The sequence below is a fragment of the Pteropus vampyrus genome, unplaced genomic scaffold (assembly GCF_000151845.1).
Source record: "Pteropus vampyrus isolate Shadow unplaced genomic scaffold, Pvam_2.0 Scaffold86, whole genome shotgun sequence".
Taxonomy (NCBI): Eukaryota; Metazoa; Chordata; class Mammalia; order Chiroptera; family Pteropodidae; genus Pteropus; species Pteropus vampyrus.
In genome coordinates, this window is record NW_011888867.1 from 2,020,782 (window position 1) to 2,037,781 (window position 17,000).

Sequence of the window (17,000 nt, forward strand, 5' to 3'; positions counted from 1 at the left end):
GTACAGAACAGCGTCCTTCCGGGTCTTTCTGATCACCTCCTTGCAAGAGTCACGTATCATATGCCCCAGCACTGAGCAGAGCCCTGACCCAGAAGCTGAGACCAAGCGGTGCCCGTTGAGCTGAATTCAGCCCAGGACACAAACTCAGGGCAAAGGGTGTCTTAGATCAGGCCACAGCCCCCTCTGGGACTGCACTCTCCTGGCCACAGGTGCTTTCGAGACCAAACACGCTTTTCCCTGAAGCCTCTCTCTTCTATCATCCCCCCACCCTCACCCCCACCCCCACCCCACACACAACCAGGAGAAAATGACACCAACAGAAGAATAGCAGGTTCTGAGTTGAGCTGCTACGGCATCGACTTGTCCAGCTTGAATTAAGGAACAGGAATGGTTCAGAGCAGGCCAAAGGCTTTCTGTTGGTCTATATATTTTATTTTCCTCAATTGGCCTCCTCTTGCCCTACTCTCCAGAGCTGAACTTCTAGATCTTTCCTTTCTCTTCTCCCCACTCCACAAACTTCAAACCTGGAACATCGGGCCTTAGGCTCAGCCCTCTTTTCTGACACATCCGAAATACTACGGATCACTCGCAGCTGCTTGAGGGAGAAGGAGAATAGCTATGAAAACAGGTACATGTTACAGGGGCATAGAGGACCGGCGGGCGGGTGATTTGAAACAAAACACACCCCCACACACAGTTGGTAGATGCTTAAAAACAGCTTCCGTGGTTGGGCAAAGCAGCAGAAAATGAGCCAACTAAAGATGTGTCCTAACCAGGAGCAGGTGTTCGCTTTGCAACAAGAAAAGGCCCTGTGTCCTGTGGGCTTGCTGCCATGTCCCTCTGGAACTGCTGGCTCACCACCAGCCAGGCCAGTGAGGTCACTGCATCTCCAGCGGTAGATGGCACATAGCTGTAGACATTCCAGGAATCAAAAAATGAGAAGAACAAAAAAATAATGCAAGTTCGGGTTATTCTTCAGCTACGAGGAGCTGGACAACGCAGGTCAAACCCACGAGGCCAGAGGACAAGGGAATAGCAGGTGAGCAGACATAACGGACTTCAGCGAAGACCACAGGCAGGGCCAAAGGGTTTTCAAAGCTCCTCCAGTAATCATGAAGATTAGGCCAGGGTAAGCCTGCTGCCCAGGAAATCATTCCTGCTCCTGATCTCTGAAGAGAACAATAAGTTTCCTAAATTATCATTTTCTCTGCATGCACACCTGCAAAAAGCTAATTCGGGGGAAGTGGGTGGGGGGTGGAATCTAGACCCCTAACCAAGGATGGCCAGCCCTGGAAGGTAGGCGGCTGACTCAAGTTAAACATTTCCAGCCAGAGAAATTCAATGTCCTTTTCCGACTGGTCGGCATGTAATGCATTGTTTTTCCCCCACCTCCTCTTTCTGAAATCTCTTGGTTGCATGCAAATGTTTTCAGGACCCTCTTGCCAAGAGGCAAGTGCTGTTTATTTGGCCATGGATGCTGCTTATGGACTCGAAAGAAGTATCTGAGCTTGTCACTGAACGTCTTTGGGTTCCTTTTGGCCTAAGAGCTGTCAGCACAGGGGTGGGTGGTGCAGGGCGGGCTGCAGAAAAGGGGAATGGGATCCTAATTCCACAGCCCTAGCCTGGCCCAGGAGTTTCCAGTTCCTTCTCTCCCTGCCTGCTCCCCAGGAGCAGGCTCCTGATGAATCCTCTTTGAGGAAAGACACCTGGAGAGACAAAGCTGGGTTTGTGTGCACCACTGTAGCTGACTTCTCATCGCAGAGGAGTTGTTAAGTCCAGGAAGCAGATTTAGTGTGTGAGATCCTCAAATGGTACGACACAGGCCAACAGGTGGACACTACAGTGAGATCGATTTTTGGCTCAATATAAACGTGAGTGAATACTTAAAACAATCAAAATGTGTAGGGATTACCAGGGAGGAAGTGAGTTCCAATTCCTGAAGATATTCATGCTCGGGAGGAACATCTGTGCTGGACAGTATGAGTCAATTTGTCCCAAATTCACTAAGTTTACTACTTTCCCACAGTCCTTGGAAAGCGGCAGCTCCATCCATACTCCAGGTACCCTAACCACCCTTACAGATGCAGCTGATTGGACCAGGATGGTCACCTGATCCAGGTCTACCAAACCATTGGTTAGGCAATGACCAATCAGAGTCTCTCTCACAAGCATTTAGGAGATTGAAAAGTTATATGCAAGGCCAGGGTGCTACTGGCAGAGGAGGCAGCTAGGGAGAATCCTTGCACAGAAACAGGATGAAGGTGCCCAGGCTCCCAGCATCTGTGTCCACACCCCATGTGGCTGGCCTTGGACTTTTTGAGGTTGACTGCTGTGTCCTTAAAACCAGCCCTCCTTCGACTGGAGCCTTCCTGGCTAGGAACGCTGCAACGGGAGGCAGGACCCTCCCTGGGGGACGGCCAGGCTAAACAAAGGGTCAGCCCATGCCACAGAACCAGGCATTCTGAGGCTGTGAAGGCGATCAAGCCCTAAGACTTCCCCAAGGGCACACGCTCCCTCTGACTCCAGGGTTCATGCATAGCCTGTGTCTACCACATGGTACTCAGCACACTCTCTGGATCCTAACCATTAGCCACAAAGAACAAAGCTCAGTCAAGGCCAAGACTCAACACCCCAAGAGGCAGAAAACTGCCTGGTGGACACATACCCTCAAGCACACCCTGCTCACCTCACAGGTAGGCACTTCCTGTACTGCCAATGTCGATGCGGACCTAGTGCTTAATACACATCATTTTATTATATGCAATCTGTTTACGATGCCTTATTGACAAAGCAGCAGTTCCACTAATTAAGCACCTACTGTATACCACTCCCTGCTGGGTGGGTTCAGTCATTTCCGTTTTACAGGATGAGGAATCTGAGGCTTAGGGAGATTAAGCAGCATGGCCGACAGCCCTGGTGTGGGCTTCCCTTGCCTCATATGTCTGACATACTGCTGCCAGACACCTGTCTGATACGATGGCAGAGCCCTAGCAGATGCTACCCCCTCAAAACTTCTCCCCAATAAGACCTGGCCCCAAGGACTTTATCTGCTACTGCTCATTAACCTGGATTTTTCCAACTTGGGCATCTCTCTGGTGAGCCTCTTACCACTCCAGCACCCTGTTCATGTAAAACTCATACAAGTGATGTCTACTGAGCACCATGCTAAGCACTGTGCATAGATCATCTCATTTAATCTCCACAAAACCCCTACTACATAGGGACAGCATCCCAACTTACAGATGAAGAAACTGCAGCTCAAAAGGACTAAGTAGCTTAGAACAATCTGCACGCCTAGCTCTATGGCCCTGAATACCTGCTACACAGTCTCCCATGTCCCCACAATCAGAGTCCTGGGTTCGGGTACTTGTCTCAGTGTAGCTGCTCATGAGCCTGATACCAAGTGAAATGGGGAGGCAGACCTATGCCTGAAGCAACCCCAGGTACACAGGCAAGCCGACTGTGCCTCGTTGCTAAATTCTTACGTTTTGGGGCTGCACATTCCCTGCCCTACTGGGAGAAGGCAGCATCTGCTGGGTGTGGGTCCAGGGCATCTCCAGGGAATCAACCAGTGATTTCCAGGGTGATGGCCAAGCTCCAGATGCAGCCGGAAAATCTGACTCCTGATGGGAAGGTTGAGAGAAGCCAGATGCCGTCTGGAGTGACCAAAGCACCAGCTGCTGCCGCTGACCTCGGGGCGCCTAGCAATTATCAGGGATGCAGCAAGAGGCTGGCGATGGGTACACCACAGGATGCTTTTAGGCTGGCCCACATGGGAGCAGGCACACTGGGGTGGGGGTGCTCAAATCAACCCCGCCTGAGCCCCATACTCAGGAAGCCAATAAGCAGATCCAGGGGTCTTCCTACAAGACACCTGGAACAGGTGTGAAAAAAGAACCATAAACAGAGAGATGGGAAAGAGAGAAAGGAAGGCTCCTAATTACTTATGACCAGGAGACTGTGAAGGACCTGGGAGGTGGCAACTGTTTAGCTGGTCCTTGAATAAAGAGAAGGAAGGGAAAGGCGAGCAAGAATGAACAATTAATAGAAAACTGAGCTCCTCCACAGGGATCTGGAACAGGACCTGGCCCATACACAGTAGGTGCTCAAAAAAATCTACAAAATATCATTACCTGACAGGGTTGACATCTGAGGTTTGCCTTTGAACCCTATAGCACCTAGCCAGGGGCACTAACTCACACTTGCTGAAAGAGTCCAGCATCACATTCTGTCGGGAACAGCTCCTGCGTCTATGTCCTAGCTTTGGTTCCTTTGGGAAATAGCCTACTTTCAGCCTGTGGGGGCTCACAACCCCAACCTTTTCCAGGGAAGGGCACATGACCTGGACCTGGCCAATGAATGCAACCCATGCTATTGGATCAAATGACTGGCTCAGAGCTGTCACATGATTAAAGTTAAGCCAATGAGAGTCAGTTCTGGGATTTCTGCTGTAAATGCTGAGAATAAAGGACTCTCTACACTGGAATCCTAGAAAGGTAAATGTTGCTTATACTTATTAGGAGTCATTTGCCACCAGAAAGGATAAAGCACAAGCAGATGAAAGGGGAGTTGAGGGAGGACATTATTTTAGCCCCTGGATGCAGCTCTGCCTGAAGCTGGCCCTACCTCTGATTATTTCAGTTACAGGGAGCTATTCATTTCTCTTTTCATGAGTCGGTTCCAGTGTGCTTCTAACATCTGCAATTCAAATAGTCCTGTAACTATATGACTGTCTGGGTCGGAGGTAGGAAAGTGGTAAGTGCAAACAATACAAAGTTTAGTTTTTCCATTAATAAACAGTCATTGAGCACTAAACACAGACCTCTCTGAACCTCAGATGCCACCCCGAGGGATGGTGACCATACCTTCCTACCTCACGGTGAGCGCTGAACGCTTCTATGACCTCTGTTATCTTTAATATGTTAAGGCCAAGACCAGGAGAAAACCTACAGCCCTGGGAGAGAACCTGCTGTCAGGGACACCTGTGCAGAACTCACCCACACCCGAGCCTCTGGCTGGAGCTGGCAGAGCTACCCTAAGACCCTCCCACTGTACGAGGGCCCAGCCCAGGAAGCAGCCGAGAGGAGCTCCCCACCAGGGCTGGGACCTGTACAAAGGGATGTGCCTGATGCCTTTGGGACATGGTCCCTTTGTTATTTATCCTTCATTTTAGACTCTGCCAAGCCACAAGTGGCGCTGCAGAGCTGACTGTGGAGGGGACAGGAGAGTGGCAACTGTGGGCTCCAGCTGGGCCCTAGCTGGACACTTTGGTTGAATCTTGCCTCTTTCACTTCCTGGCTTTGTGGCCTTTATGGTCTGGAGCAAATTCCTTAACTGACCTGTGCCTAGATTACTTCATCTCTAAAGCAGGGTAATTAAGGCACCGCATATATTTGGGCTGTTAATGAAGGCAACCCTGCAAAGCGGGGGTCCTTAGATCCGGTTCCCCGGCATGATTTTCACCTGAGTGCACACGAGTGACATCGGACCTTAGAGGGACTATTTAAGGAGGTGTGGGGGACAGAAGAGAAGCAAGAGTCCCTTTATATGCACAGCTACTTGGAACGCTGGTTCGTCCACCTGGCAAACAGCAAGTCTCTGAAACGGACCCAGCGAATAGGAGGCGGATCAGCACCCCAGAAAGCAAGCTCATTGCCAGTGGACGGGACCCACAAGTCAGCCCAGGAAGCAGGAAGGCGAGCTGGCTTGGGGACAGCGAGAGGGCAGGGCTCTGCCCCAGGGGTCATCGGGGCTGGCTGCAGACGGAGGCCCAGTCACCTTGGAGAGGTGGTCACACCGGTGAAGTTCCTGGTGTTACCCCAAGAGCCCAGCATAAAGAGAGGGAGGAGTAGCAGCTGGTCATTTCAAACACTCCTGTGGCTGCTCAAACGCACTATCAAAGCCTCTCAAACCCAGTCCCAGCTAGCGACAGTGTCCAGGTAACTAGAATTCTAATTAGCTACAGTGCCCAGCTAATTAGAATTTTAATTTGCTGCAGTGCCCAGCTAACTGGAGTTTTGGCACTGGCCTGAGGACAAAGCAGCAACCACGAAAATGCTCCTTTAACCCAAGGTGCGGGGAAGTGTGCGTGGTCAAGCACAACCGCCGGTGCTAAGGTGCTAGGGTTCTGAGCTCGGCCCCGGAAACTGGAGAAGCCAGCACCACAGAGGAAGTCGTCCCGGCTCCATCCGCCCTGCTAGCCGGGGTGGAGCAGCAGAAGGGCATTCTGGGAAATTCTCAATGACAAGGGAAACACAAAAAGAGCTTCTGGGGTCTCACTCTCTGAAAATATCCTTGACTTTAAGCACTATGAGGGGAGGGAGGGCTGTGTTTTGACAGTACCTCTGACACTTCGGAAGGATTCTGGTCCAGGTAAGCGTATGACAGTGATGCAGAGTAAATGAACAAAGGATTTGAGGCGCCCTACCACGCTCGACGATGCCGGAGACCGAATCGCAAACCGTCCACTTGTCTTACCGAGATGCAGTGACCAGGTGACGCGAAGGACAAGGGCAGGTGTGAAAATCCAATGACTTCGCTATCTTACATCGTCAGACCTGGCGGCCAGAGGCGACGGGACCTGCTCAGTGAGGTAGCCGACCGCAGTGCATCAGCCGCCAGCCTAAGCGGGACCGCTACGGGCCAAAGCAGGGTGGACGCAGTCCTGGCTAGGCAGCTTTCTTCTCCCTCACCAGCCCTAAACTTCTAGAACTTAGAGCATCCTGCTTGGAGGAGCGCCTCATTTCCTCCCCCACCCCCAGATGTCATGCTTCCTCGAGAAGGTTTCGCCATCAACGTCAACCTCTGTGCCCCTCTCTGCTCCTCAGTAACCGGGTGTCTGGTGGGCTGGGAGAAGCTGTCAGGCTCAGGTGGCTCCCTCTCGTAAGCTCCTCCTTTAAACCTGCTGGCGAGGTGTGTGCGTTTTTGCATTTTCGGCATGTTTTCACTCAGGCCTGTGGCTGTATGGCCTGAGAATGGAGGACGAGAGAGTACCCAGGGCAGCTCCGAAGTCACACTCTGCACCTGTCCTACCCCTGCCTCTATCTTTGGGCAGATTCCAAATCCCAGCAGGGAACGAGCGTCTATTTACTGACCCCTCAGGACCGCAATAATCACTGGTGGGGCTGCAAGTGTCTCTGGGTGCTGCCCTGCCTGCCTGGTGAAGCCAACAGATTATCCAGACAGGATTTCTCCTGAAGTCCTGAGCGGGAGGGACGTGTACACACCCTCTGGGCCCTGCCCCGGAAGAGGTTACCAGTCGGGAGGAATGCCCAGGGGAACTCGAGAAATGTCCACGCAAGACGTGGTCTCAGCTGTGCTGTGCTCCAGATAACACAGTGGCCTCACAGGGACTAAGCACCAAGGAGAGATAATGAACAAGGGTTTTGCAGAACGGTTGGGGCCCAGGTCAGGGCAGAACTTGGACTTCGCACAAGCTAGACAGATAATACTGGTAAGGAGGAGAAGGCGAGGGGTGGGAATGAGCTGGCTGGGACACAGGACAGTGAGGAGACCCCGAGCCTCTCAAGAGGAGTCAGAAGAAGGGTCATTGATCATTCATGGTTCCCAGTACCTAACCCAGACCACAGCAGGCACTCAACACCTGCCAGGCGGATGAACCAGGAGCTTTGTCGGATCTGGGCAGCGGTTGATGGAGGACATCTTCCTGATCCAAGTTAAGGGATCAGGAGAGGGAAAGCCCTCCAGAAGGTAAGCGCCAGGAAGGCAGGGCTGGTGTGGCTCAGCTGGTCAGCGCTGGCACCCAGCGAGTCATTAAGCGAACAAATGGGCAGATGGGATTTAAAAAAGACGTGCCCAGCAGGACTCTGAGTGGTGGGTCAGGTTGACCATTGAAGCCCAAGAGATATGGATGAGCTAGGAGTCAGAGCAGGGCCAGTCGCTGGTCAGTGAAGTTAGAAGGGGTCCAGGGCCAGGTAGGTGACACCTTAGCTGCTGGGAGGTTGGGAGTGGAGTGCCTTTCATAAGGCCAGAACAGCTGAGTATGGCTGACACAGTGGAATGCACTAGGGGATACTGACAGGGTGACCAACTGTCCTGGTTTGCCCAGGACTGAGGGGTTTCGCAGGATGTCAGACTTTCAGTGCTAAAACCAGGAAAGCTGTGGACAAACCAAGACGAGTTGGACACCCGAGGCACAGGTCTGCCCTCAGCAGCATCCCAGAGGGAACAAGATCACCGATGGTACCAACTACATCCGTAAGATGTGTGCAAAGCACTTTCCAACCCATGGGCTCACATAAAGCATCCACAAATCTGTGAGCTAGGTGGGGCTGGCACCATGGACCTCGATTCATGCAAACAGGGAAACTGAGGTTCGGAGGTGAGTGACCTGCCCAAGGAAAGGGATTAAGCAGCACGGCCAGGTCTGGTGCTCTGACCTCCACCTCCCCTGCCTTCTGTACACACCGGGAAGATAGGGGGTAGACAAGTGCTGTCTGTTGAGCACAGCTGTGGGCTGTGCTCACTTCTTCCGGGCTGATGGACGCCAGGGCAGGCAGCAGAGGCCCAGTCCCCAAGAGAGGGCTTGGGGACCCCGGGGAAATGGAGCCATCTGGTCCTCTGCTCTTCTGAGATTTTGGCACGGGGTGAGCAGACGGCCACCACCTGGGATGCTGGATGAGAGGGTGGGGGCAGGGGTGCTGCTGGCCACTGCTCTGTTCGCTTCTTCTATAACATCCCTATTATGGCCACCCCTGGGGTCAGGCCAGGATCCCCAAAGACTCTTGTGAAAGGCACATGATCAGCTCACAACACACCCAGCAGTCCCTGGGCATGAAAGGGTCTTAGCAGCTGGTAAGAGAACAGACCAAGATACAGGAAGAGGGGAGGAGGGAGGGAGAAGACGTAAAAGATTTGGGGAAAAAAACTAACTAGAGGTTGCTTCCTAGAACAGTCTTTCTCAGTGACTGGTTTCAAGCTGTAGCTCTACTGTATCACCTTGGGGAAGAAGCTCGTTAAGACACAGACTAAAGGGCCCGCCCCCAGTTTCTGATTCTGCAGGTCTGGGGCGGGCTGAGAATGTGCATCGCTAACAAGTTCCCAGTGAGGCTGATGCTACCGGCGGGGGTGCTGGTGCCAAGTCTAAAGAATTTGGATGCATCCTGGGTCAGGGTGTGGTCTCCTCTGCCCCCTCAGCATCCAGCCCAGGCTCCTTTGAGGAAGAAGGAATGTTGGTTGAATGAAAGGCGAGGGAATGCTGGTGGTGGCCTGGGGCGCAGAGTGGGCATCTGAGCAAAAACAAAGCCACACTCAGGGCTCTTCCTCACCACTGCACATCTTGTGAGCGCACAAGACAGAGATGCACGTGCCTCTTCCTAACAGATTCTGAGCGCTTGCTTGCCTAGGAAAGGGGTGGGGGCAGAGACTGGATTAGAGCAGGCCACAGTGGGATTTAACTAGGATGTCCGTACACCTACTGTCTACTTCGGCACACCTCGGGGAGGGAAAAGGATGCTGCTGAGGATGATGTCAGGACGCAGGGGGTGAACCACAGCGCATGGCCTCCCTCGTTTCTTACTCTAAAATCAACCTAATCTCAGAAAGGCAAACGGCTGACATTCTCAAAGTCTGGTCCGTGGAACCTCTGTATCAAAACTCCCCCAGGGCACCTGATAGAAATACAGATTCCCACGCCCCCCTGCTAGACCTACGGAATCAGAATTGAGAGGTGAAGCTTGAGAATCTGCATACTGGCAAGCACCCCAGACCACTGTGATCCCCAAAGTGTGAGGCCCCCTCCAGTGGGTCAGAGGGAGTGAGAGAAGACGGTGAAGAGAGAAAACTTGCTGCTTGGCCGAGACGCCCGTGTGCTTCAGTTTTCACACTGACCCTGGAAACCACCGCGCAGCACAGCAGTTTGTTTGGTTCCTTCCTCGTCCTGGGCCTCAGCTTCCTCCCCGCGTAGCGGGCGTGAGCTGACCCCATCCGGGCTAAGGTTTCCCTCTCCGGACTCTGCCTTTTAGGTTCCCAAATGGCCAGGGTCGGACCTCCCGTCAGAGGCCAGCCGGCCTCTCTGACGCTGGGGGAGAGGGCTGGGACTGGAAGCCAGCGTGCCAGAGATGCCAGGGGGAGTGTCCCATGACTCCCAGCGTCACGGCCTCGGCCTGGTGTCCAGGTGGCCCTTGGGGAATCATTAGCCGATGACAGGCACTGCAGTGAGAAGCCATGGTCCTGGGGCAGGCAGCAGGGCAGCCTGGAAGGACTGCCTCCTGCAACCTGTGTAACCTCGTAAGCCTGCCCCATGTCGCCTGCGAGATGGGGGAAATGCTGGGTATCTCACAGGGGTCAGGTCAGATCGACAGGATCGCAAGTGACGAAGCACTCGGCCCCTGCTGGCCCTCCGTCGACGATTCTTCATCACTGTTAGGACCTCACCAAATGGAAATATCCTTCCCTGCCTGGGCACGGAGGACTTCGACGTTAGCAGAGCACTGGCGAGGGCTGGGCCGGGAGGTGAGGGGATAAAGCACCCAGGAGCCAGCAGCTGACGTTTCCACTCTTCCCCAAGCCCCCAGGGACAGCTTTCTGAAGCTTCTGTGCAATTAAAGGCACTGAACACACTCGATGCCTGTGATACGGTTACAGCCCAAACTATTTGGGAGCCTGGGCCAGCCTGCAAATCCGGGCAGCAACAAAAGCCGAGGCCGTTGGCACCTGCAGACCAGCCGCCAGGTGGTGGGCGGTCCCCGAAACAGTCCACAAAGCCTGGCACGAGAACCGAGGGGGACTCGGCTCCCCATCTCCTCAGCCCAGGCCTAGCGTCACCCAGTCCCAGGCCAGGGCTCCAAGCGGACTCACCTACCTGTCATACCCGTCTGGCCCTTGATTTCTTCCAAATTTGGGGCTGCTGGGGCACCTGTTGGGCTAACGCCATTTGGCGAGGGCTCTGAGGAATTGCCACAAGCAGCGTCTTCTAACTGGCCTCTCTTGAAGGCATCCAAGCAGCAGACAAGAGAAAAGCTGAAGTCCCCACCTTCACGGCGGCTGCCACAAGGAGCACAGAGCGGGTGGCCCTTGTACGCAGGAGGCCAACCTGACTTTTCTCCTCCCTGACAGGCACTCATCTGACACACTCAATACGAAATGCATTTATGGGGAGTAAGTTCATAAAAAAAAATAAATAACTACACATACTGGCATGGACCTTGTAACCATGGCTCACCACCCTCTCTGGAGTGTTTATAACCCTAGTGACTCACCACAAACACGGGATCCCCACGGCGATTGCTTTTGCCAGATTTAATGATATGTCGGGTGTGTTTATCTGCTAAAAATCTGTGTACACGCCAATATACCTGATTTTCCACTTTTGTCAACTGGCCATGTTATGGCTGAGAGAGGCTAATCTCAGGATCACGTCTGCTATTCTCCTTCGGCCATGCCCTCAGTGGTTCTTGAGATGATTAAAAGGGAACTAAATTCCTCCTTTTCCAGAATGGCTGGAGGGTCCTAGCAAATCATCCAGTTAACTCAACTGGAATATTACTAAGAACATAAAGAGTGCATACTGACGTTTATGGAAATTTCCTGATGACTCAGAATACCAAATAAATAGCTAGCAGTCCTACACAATCACCTGTCTCATCAAATCCCAATATTTCAAACTTCAAAAATTAAAAAATTTTACACACACACACACATTCGAGTCAAGTATACTCGGGATAAATGGGAAGAAATGGGAATTCCTCCCCCCACACCCCGCCCCGCCCCGACGTGGCAGAGGCAGCACCAGGCTCCATGGGGCTGAAGAATGCTACAGGTTCCTGTTCAACAGCTCCGAGGTGGATAATATAATCCTATTTTATAGACAGGCTAACTGAGGCCAGGGATGTTAAACACCTTGCTTGGGAACACACAGCTAGTGAGCAGCAGACCCGGTGAATTCTAACCAGGGTGTCTGAGTGCAAAGCTGGTGCTCTGTGCCCACTACGGTGTGCCGCCCGCCCTGGCAGAAGGAAGGCTCAGCGCATCTCACACAGGGTAGAGGGTGCTGGGCCACAGAAGACCTCCTGCGGGAAACTAATCTGAATTTTTTTCAAGAGCAGTGACTTTTACCCCGGATTGTCCAGGGCAGCCAAGCCCCCGGTCATCATTTCCCACCTAAGGAAGCTCACAGTAAACTCCGAGGTCCTAGGGGTGGGATTTCTAAGAGCATCCCAATTCCAAGTGGAGATCTAATCTCACCTCTAACCCAGCAGAAATCCTTTTCAGAAGGGATAAGGCAAAGCTGAACTCACAGCCGAAACTGCTACAGGCACAAAGATAAGCAAATGCTTGAGTTGCTTAAAACAAGGAATGTCAAGGAGAGGACAAACCTTATTTTTAAAGATAAAAATTTAAAGGAAAAACAGACCAGAAACTTAAGGTAGGTCTTCAGACCAGTGCGAGGGCTTTCCACACTGCGGTGAGGTCTGCAAGTCCTTCCTGTCTGTGACACCTGCGATCCACGTGATCTTGGGCAAGTTATTAAATTTCTCTGAGCGCTAGTTCCTTAGGGCTGGGATTAGCAATCGCACCTTCCCCTGGGGTTGCTGGTGGACAGATAAAACAAAGCTTGGCTTTGGTTAGCTCCATGTCTGGCCCTCGGGAGGGCCAGCACTGGGAGCTAACACACGGAAAAACAGGGGCCTGGCCCCCTCCACCTTGCCCTTTAAGTGGGGGGAGGGGAAGAGGAGATAAGAACTCTGAAGGACTAATAAAAAAGTTAGAGGGTCAAAGCTGCGTGTTAAGCTGGGGGTTACGAGAAGAGCCCAATGAGGCAGTGGCATCTGAACTGGGCCTGGAAGTCCGGGCGGGCTTCAGATGTAGACAGATAAAGTGCCCAGTGACTTGGTTCCTTTAGCTGTTCACCAACACCTTAGGGACTCAGAGCCCAGGCACCTTGCTTCATTCTCCAGCTCACGCTCTCTCTGGCCACCTACCTAAATACTGCATAGCACCCGCTTCCGTCACACGAACTCTTCACCTGGCCTTATTTTTCTGCATGGCACTTACCATCCCCTGACATATCCTGTGTGTACCTGCCCACTAGAAATCTCCTCTCACAGAATATGAGCTCCATGGAAACAAGGGCTGTGGTTGTCTCGTTCGCTGCTGTATCCCTGGCAGCTATAACACTGCCTGGCAGGGGGAGATGCTCAAGAAATAGAACTGAATGGATGGACAACCAAGGATGGAACGATTCACATTCTTAGCCCAAGAACCCTCGGGGAGCATCTGGTTCACTCTGCTGGGGCCCTGGAATGATATCCCCCTCAGAGGGAGTTATTCCCATAGCACCAGGAGGGAAACCGAGTCACTAAGTTTCTTGGCAGAACCAGATAAAGATGGAACAGGCATCTAATTTCTACATCTCCTGCTCTGGTCCCTAGTCTGTGCACAAATTATGGTAACCTCCCCTGGAAGTGGTCCCACCCCAGAGACCAGAGCTGTCACCAGCACAGGGACCTGTCACCCTGCCGATCTCAGGACACCCCCCATGAGCGATATCGACATGTCTGGGACTCCAACCTGCCAAACAAGCATCCTCTGTCCCTTTCCCCTTCCCCACACTCTGTCATCCAACAGGATACTTAGCTCCTTACTTAGAGCATCACATTCAGCTGGGAACCAAGGTGCCCGGGATCCTGGGGCAAGTCCCCTGACCGCCTGGCTGGAATGTTGATTTCAACAGTGAGTGTGGTTCGCGGTTCTAAGCCAGGCGAGCTCCCATTTCTCTCCTCGAGGAAATCCCCTTGTAACAGCCAGTGGCTTGAGAACCCATGTCCATGACAGGCTGTCCTCAATGCCCGGACGCCACGGAAGTTCTCAGAAACTGCATTTGGTCTTTAAGAACCAGAGTTCAGAAGGTGAAGGGGTGATGGAGTAGAGAGAACTCAAAACTTTCCAGTTTAGCTGCTGGTTTGATCCTGCTTCAGGCAAGTAAGCTTGCTGCCTGGAAGAGGCATTAGGGTGTCTGTAAATTGGGAAAGATCTGCACTGCCTCTGCCCTAAGGGGAGACCGGAATAACAACCTCCCCCAGACCTCAGACAGGTGTTCTCAGCTACACCATGTCATTAGGATATTGTTATTATCAACACATACATGGAATCTATATAGACACAAAGTAAATAGATGTATCTCCACCTAGCCATCTTCTACATGTTTACATAATAACAACCTCCACCCTCACAACAGTCAGCCTTGGGTCACTCAAGTCTTCTACAGACAAAAGCCATCTTGACACAGTTCAGGAAGGTGGTGATGGAGCAGACAGCATCACATCCTAATGGGAAACTGAGTCAATGGGGGTGCTAACAGGTATCCCACAAGTGGGGCAGCAACCTAAAATTCATTAAGCATCAACTATGAACTAGGCAAGGTGCTTTGCAGACACCAGCTTCTGAATGATCCAAAGATTAGTTGACACTATTATCTCCATAAACTGAGTCTCAAAAAGATCATACTTGCCCAAGCTCTCTCATTTGCTTATTCGCTGCATCTGTGCTCTGTTTTACACCACGCTGTCTTGGACTCTTAACCGTTCCATGCAGCTGGGGAAGATGTGGGGCTGTCTCCAGCTGGCCCGGCCCCAAGGCCAAGGGTCCAGGGACTCAAGCTCATTCCAGAGCTCAGCGTCGCTCTGCTAGGCACTTGGTGACCCAAGACCTCAGCTGCTCCAGGACACCAGCAGTTCAGCTAATCAGAGCCAGCTGGTTGGCAGTCCCAGGTCCTGTGGCTAGAAATGCGACTGGCCAGGATTTCATCTCCTGGGGAGACCAACACAGGCAGCCTGGGAAACAGGGGTCTTGCTGTTGTTTTTTCTTTTTCTCGTAGGAAAAAAAAAAAAAAAATTAGGTAAATAAGCCTGGTGCTTCCCAGCTGGTAAGCTTGCTGCCTGGAAGAGGCATTAGGGTGTCAATTGAGAGACAAAATTTAAAATTCCAGCACCAAGATTTAGGGCTGTGGGACTCAGGGCAAGTGATTAACCTTTGGCCTTTTCTGCCCTCACCTTATGGAGATAATGGAGCCTCACTCCCAGGGTTGTGATAAGATTTAAGGACACTACACGTAAATTACTGGAACACAAAAGGTGTTCAAGAACTAATAAATAATCATGTTGTCCTCCCCCCGCCCCAATCCCATTTTTCCTGGGACGAGTATCCAAACTTCACACTGCTAATGACAGACCCTTCTCAGAAGTCCTTTGTCTTCTATCTAAATTTCTTCCTATCATCGTAGAGTCGAGAGTATCCAGGGGTTCCAGTGCCTCGCCCCCATGACCTAACCTGCGCGCGAGGGGAGGGGCGGGGCGGTGTTACGGGCGGACCAACTGAGAAGCGAACAGAATGGAATGGGCGCGCCCACTCGGCATACTTTAACACGGAGACGCTGCTCTCCGCTTGGGGCAGATCAGCCAACGATACGCAACTAGACCACTGCATTTGTCGCTGCAATTTCTCTTTCTGCATCCGTCGTTCAAGTGTACGAGAAACTCTTCGCTCCCAGCAAATGGGAATCACTACTTTCCTCTCGAAGGGGCGGCGGTAAAGCAGTGCTCTCCTGGCACTTTATGGGGCTACCAGATGGGTTACAGGTGCGGTCCCAAGGGGCTGGCCCCTTTCTCACGCTCCCCAGAGCAGGCGCGGGGTCCTGCCCAGAGCTGGGTCTCCAGGAGCCGCGGGACCCTATAGCCCCAGCAAGCGTGGCCCTGACCTCCCTCTGCAGCCCACTCGGGGGTGCTCGGCGGGAAAGCCTCGGCCCCACGCCGAGGAACAAACTCCGCGTGCCGCGCGTCTCCCCCAGCCCCGCGCCCCGCGCTCTGGGCTCGGCGCACGGCGAGAACTTTGCCACCAGCGGCGCCCGGGCCCCAGGCGGGAGCGCCCCCGCGCGCCCAGCCCCGGCGGCTTCCCAGGCCTGCGGCCGCGCCGCCGCCCCTCCCGGCTCGCACATACCCGGCTGGCTGCGGTCGCCATCCTCTCGGACGAAGGGCGCCCCGGCGCGGGGCCGGCTGCACGGGCCCCGCCGCGTCTGCACAGCGCTCGCAGGCTGCGGGTCCCGGGGGGCGCGCCGGCCCGGCCCCCTCAACGCAGGAAGGCGCCAACTCGCCCTGCGCCGCCAGCTGGCGGACGCGCTCCCAGGTGCCCGAGTCGGCCGCCCGCATGCCGCGTGCCCGGGGGCTGCTGCCCGAGGCGGTGCGGGGGGCTCCGACCGCGGGCGCTCGTCTCATATCGCCCTGGGCCACCGCCGCATCGGGTAACATCCGACCTCCGCTCCCGCCTCCCGGCCGGCGGCACGCTCACGCTGGACCAATGATCTCAATCTGGTTGGACGCCGGGAAGTCGGCGACTGCTGCACGCGAGGAATTCGGCCGCGGAGCCTCTCACGTGGGGACGACTCTCACTCCGCGGCTCCTCCTCCCGCTCCTTCCGGGCTGCGGAGGCCCCGCCGCGCGCCCCGCCCCGGGCCCGCCCGCGCCCCGCCCCCGCCCCGCCCCCGGCCCCTCCGCGGCGCCCAGGCTCGCCCCAGCGCCTCGCCCCATTGTGTGCCAGGGCCTGACCACTCGGTGCATCCCCAACATGGCTATTCCCGGGGAAACGGAGGGTGAGAAAGATGACCAGTGTCACAGCGGTCGGAACCAACAGGCCGGGACTCAGGTCTTTGAAAAGCCCCAAGTGAGCGCATCAAGAGGGTGGCTGCTTGGCACCCCAGTTAGCATATCTCCCTCCACTCTTCTGACACCCGTGTGACAGCCTGGCTGAAGAACTGAAGTCCTAGTAACTGGCCGGGAGAGGGCAGAAAGAGTGGGCAGGCAAAGCGGGGAGGGCCACTCACCCGTAGTATGTGACCAGTCATGCTTTAAGCGAATATATAGCCGAGGACATTCGCTGTACCCACGGAGAACAGACACGGCCCATACCCATGAGGCGGTGGTGATCTGGTGAGAAGGCCCTGTGTCTCACTTCCTCAAGCCTCAGTTTCCCCATCTATAACATGGGGC

At 53.8% G+C, this 17,000-nt stretch overlaps 1 protein-coding gene across 4 annotated transcripts in view; it reads right to left on the reverse strand.

Moving 5' to 3' along the window:
- The window catches only part of LOC105294417 (collagen alpha-1(I) chain-like), a 71,717-nt gene extending 55,293 nt beyond the window's left edge, over nt 1–16,424 (reverse strand). For all 4 annotated transcript variants that reach the window (XM_011363620.2, XM_023532606.1, XM_023532607.1 and 1 more), the window contains exon 1: nt 15,955–16,424. In XM_011363620.2, the coding sequence (XP_011361922.2) occupies nt 15,955–16,262 (308 nt within the window). In that variant the 5' untranslated portion in view covers nt 16,263–16,424. The remainder of the gene's footprint in view (nt 1–15,954) is intronic.
- Between the last annotated feature and the right edge of the window lie 576 nt (nt 16,425–17,000).